Source organism: Idiotropiscis lumnitzeri, chromosome 7, assembly GCF_059441095.1.
Source record: "Idiotropiscis lumnitzeri isolate Australia: NSW breed Sydney's pygmy pipehorse chromosome 7, RoL_Ilum_1.0, whole genome shotgun sequence".
Classification (NCBI taxonomy): Eukaryota; Metazoa; Chordata; class Actinopteri; order Syngnathiformes; family Syngnathidae; genus Idiotropiscis; species Idiotropiscis lumnitzeri.
Window position 1 is genome coordinate 21,693,334 of NC_142397.1, and position 2,500 is coordinate 21,695,833.

Sequence of the window (2,500 nt, forward strand, 5' to 3'; positions counted from 1 at the left end):
CTGAATGGCAACACAAAACAGAAGACATACCCTACCAAGGTTGTTAAAATATGCTAATTACAATGCTAAAAAATGGTTCCTCCTAATCGTTAAAGTTTTTTTTCTATTCCAGGTGCATACCACATTTTAAATATGTAGATCAAATTATGCATATAGAGGAGCAAAACAAAACATTTTGGATCAAAGTTAGAAACAAAATTAAAAACCAATACAAGTGATTATGTTTGTCTATTTTAGCACTGTACATTTCCCTGATTTTATTCATATTTTACTGCATTTAAAAAAAAAGGATTGTTGTCCAAGAAGAGTGAAATATATTTAGTATAGTATTAGTATTTTGTATTTATTTTAGTGCTGTCAAGTGATTAATTTTAATTAATCACAAAATAATCCATCATTAATTGTGATTAATCACATTTTTCAAGTACTATTTTTGGCAAAGCTTGTAACAGATATTTACTTGAATAATATCTTGGAATTGATGCAAAATCACCAAATGTGAAGTATATTTAATTCAAAGACTGTTCTAATGGCTTTCTTAGATTCTTGAATACGATCTAAATGGAGACATCTTAACAGACATTTGTTTGCAAAACATTTCTCAAAACTGCCCACAAGCGCCACACTCCAGCAGTGTTGGTTTGCAAGGCCCAGTGGTAACTTAAACACAGTGTTTTGTTCTGAGATGTGCTAAAGACAGCTAATATGGCCCATTATTTGCAAAGTATGCAAATTATTTTTTTAGTAAATCAAACTGAGTTAAAATATTTAACTGAGTTGGGGATTAATCACCTGAGTTAACGCATTAATTTTGACAGCCCTAATTTATTTTATTAAGTATTAGTATTTATTTTAAGTATTAGTTTTTGTATTTTTTACAGATAGTTTCATGGTATCAGTGTAACTAAGCATAGTGTATAGTTTTTGGTTCCATTATAAATTGCACTCAACATTTACAGCTAAAAATGTTAAGGCCACAGTGCCGCCTTCAATTTCAGTTGCTCCCATCATTTATAAAAATGCCGTCAATCCAAATTGAATGTATTATCATCTTAATTGTCTTTATTATTCATGAGTACATGCATTAAAGAATTCTCGCTGTGAACTACAGATGGTCATATGAGAGCAGCTGCTTGCTGGTGCGATTATGGGGCATATGATCCGATTAGTCAACTAACCGCGACTACTATTGGTGATTCGTCGAGCAGCAAAATAATTGTTTGTGGCAGCCCTTACAGAAGAGTACCAACTCCCCCTTTAAGATGACAAGGAATTTCACCTTTCAGGATTGCAAAAAAAAAAATCTAGCATTCTGTTTGCATGTCTTGCATTATATTTCTTGTTTTTATGGAAAGCAAATGTGTTTTATAATAATAATATTATAATAATAATATAATATAATAATACATTTCTATGATATAGTTTTCAAGGAATAATGTAATCATTTTCATTTCAAGGATGAGCTTGCTCGGGTCCTGGTGACGCTGTTCGACTCCCGTCACCTCCTCTACCAGTTGCTATGGAATATGTTCTCCAAAGAGGTGGAACTTGCTGACTCCATGCAGACCCTTTTTCGTGGAAACAGCCTGGCCAGCAAAATAATGACCTTTTGTTTCAAGGTAGGAAAGGTCACAACTCCAGGCAATTTTCTAAGACATCACGTTTGTCTTCTAAATTATTTTGTTGTGTAATTGTATTGTATTATCATGTTATGTTGTTTTGTTTCTATTATGATATGTGGGATTATTTTGTAACTGAAATGTAGTGAACTGAAATAATTTTGAATTCATTTTGGTTGTATAATAGGTCTATGGAGCAGCATACCTGCAGAAGTTACTGGAACCTTTGTTAAAAGGGGTCATCTCAACCCCTGAACACATCAGTTTTGAGGTGGACCCCACTCGGTATGATCATCTATTTCTTTTTGTCAGTTCCTTAAATTGTATTTTACCCTTTACATGAGAAACGTGACAGGCAGAAACATCTGCTTCTAATTTATTCAATTTCTCCACATGGTGGTGCTGTGACCCATCCTTCTGTTTTTCTTGACATTAAACCAAGCTGCCCACTGAGCAACCTGACATGCACAGCTGATCTATTCTGTCATGCCGTGCAGTGTGCCGGTTTTCCTTAGTTACCAACCGTCTAACCAACTAGTTTGGCTGTGATTCCAAATGTCAGTCCACACTTTACAGCCAATCCAAGTGTGGATGGATTTAGACAAAATGACAGTGACTTCTCCTGATGAGATGTGAACTAATATCATACATACACCTTCTCATTCTCGTGTCCAGCTTTTGGTGTCTCTTTTTCTTCTGTTGGCTTTTTGCACATTTTCTAGGAACCATTACCCATATTAAATTTGGCTCCCCACTTATAGTGTGAAAGAAATTGTGGAACTTAAATTGAGTAATTATTAATTGACTGTTTCGTCTAGGGGAAGCCATTTAGTCTTATTTGTAATTCTTTTGCAATTATTTTTTCCACATACTGCCAGATG

General features: G+C 34.2%; 1 protein-coding gene across 5 annotated transcripts in view; it reads left to right on the forward strand.

The window, feature by feature from the left end:
- Positions 1-2,500, forward strand: part of nf1a (neurofibromin 1a) — a 118,877-nt gene that overhangs the window by 51,058 nt on the left and 65,319 nt on the right. For all 5 annotated transcript variants that reach the window (XM_088299937.1, XM_088299939.1, XM_088299938.1 and 2 more), the window contains 2 exons: positions 1,458-1,619; positions 1,807-1,904. In XM_088299937.1, coding sequence (XP_088156063.1) covers positions 1,458-1,619; positions 1,807-1,904 — 260 coding nt within the window. The remainder of the gene's footprint in view (positions 1-1,457; positions 1,620-1,806; positions 1,905-2,500) is intronic.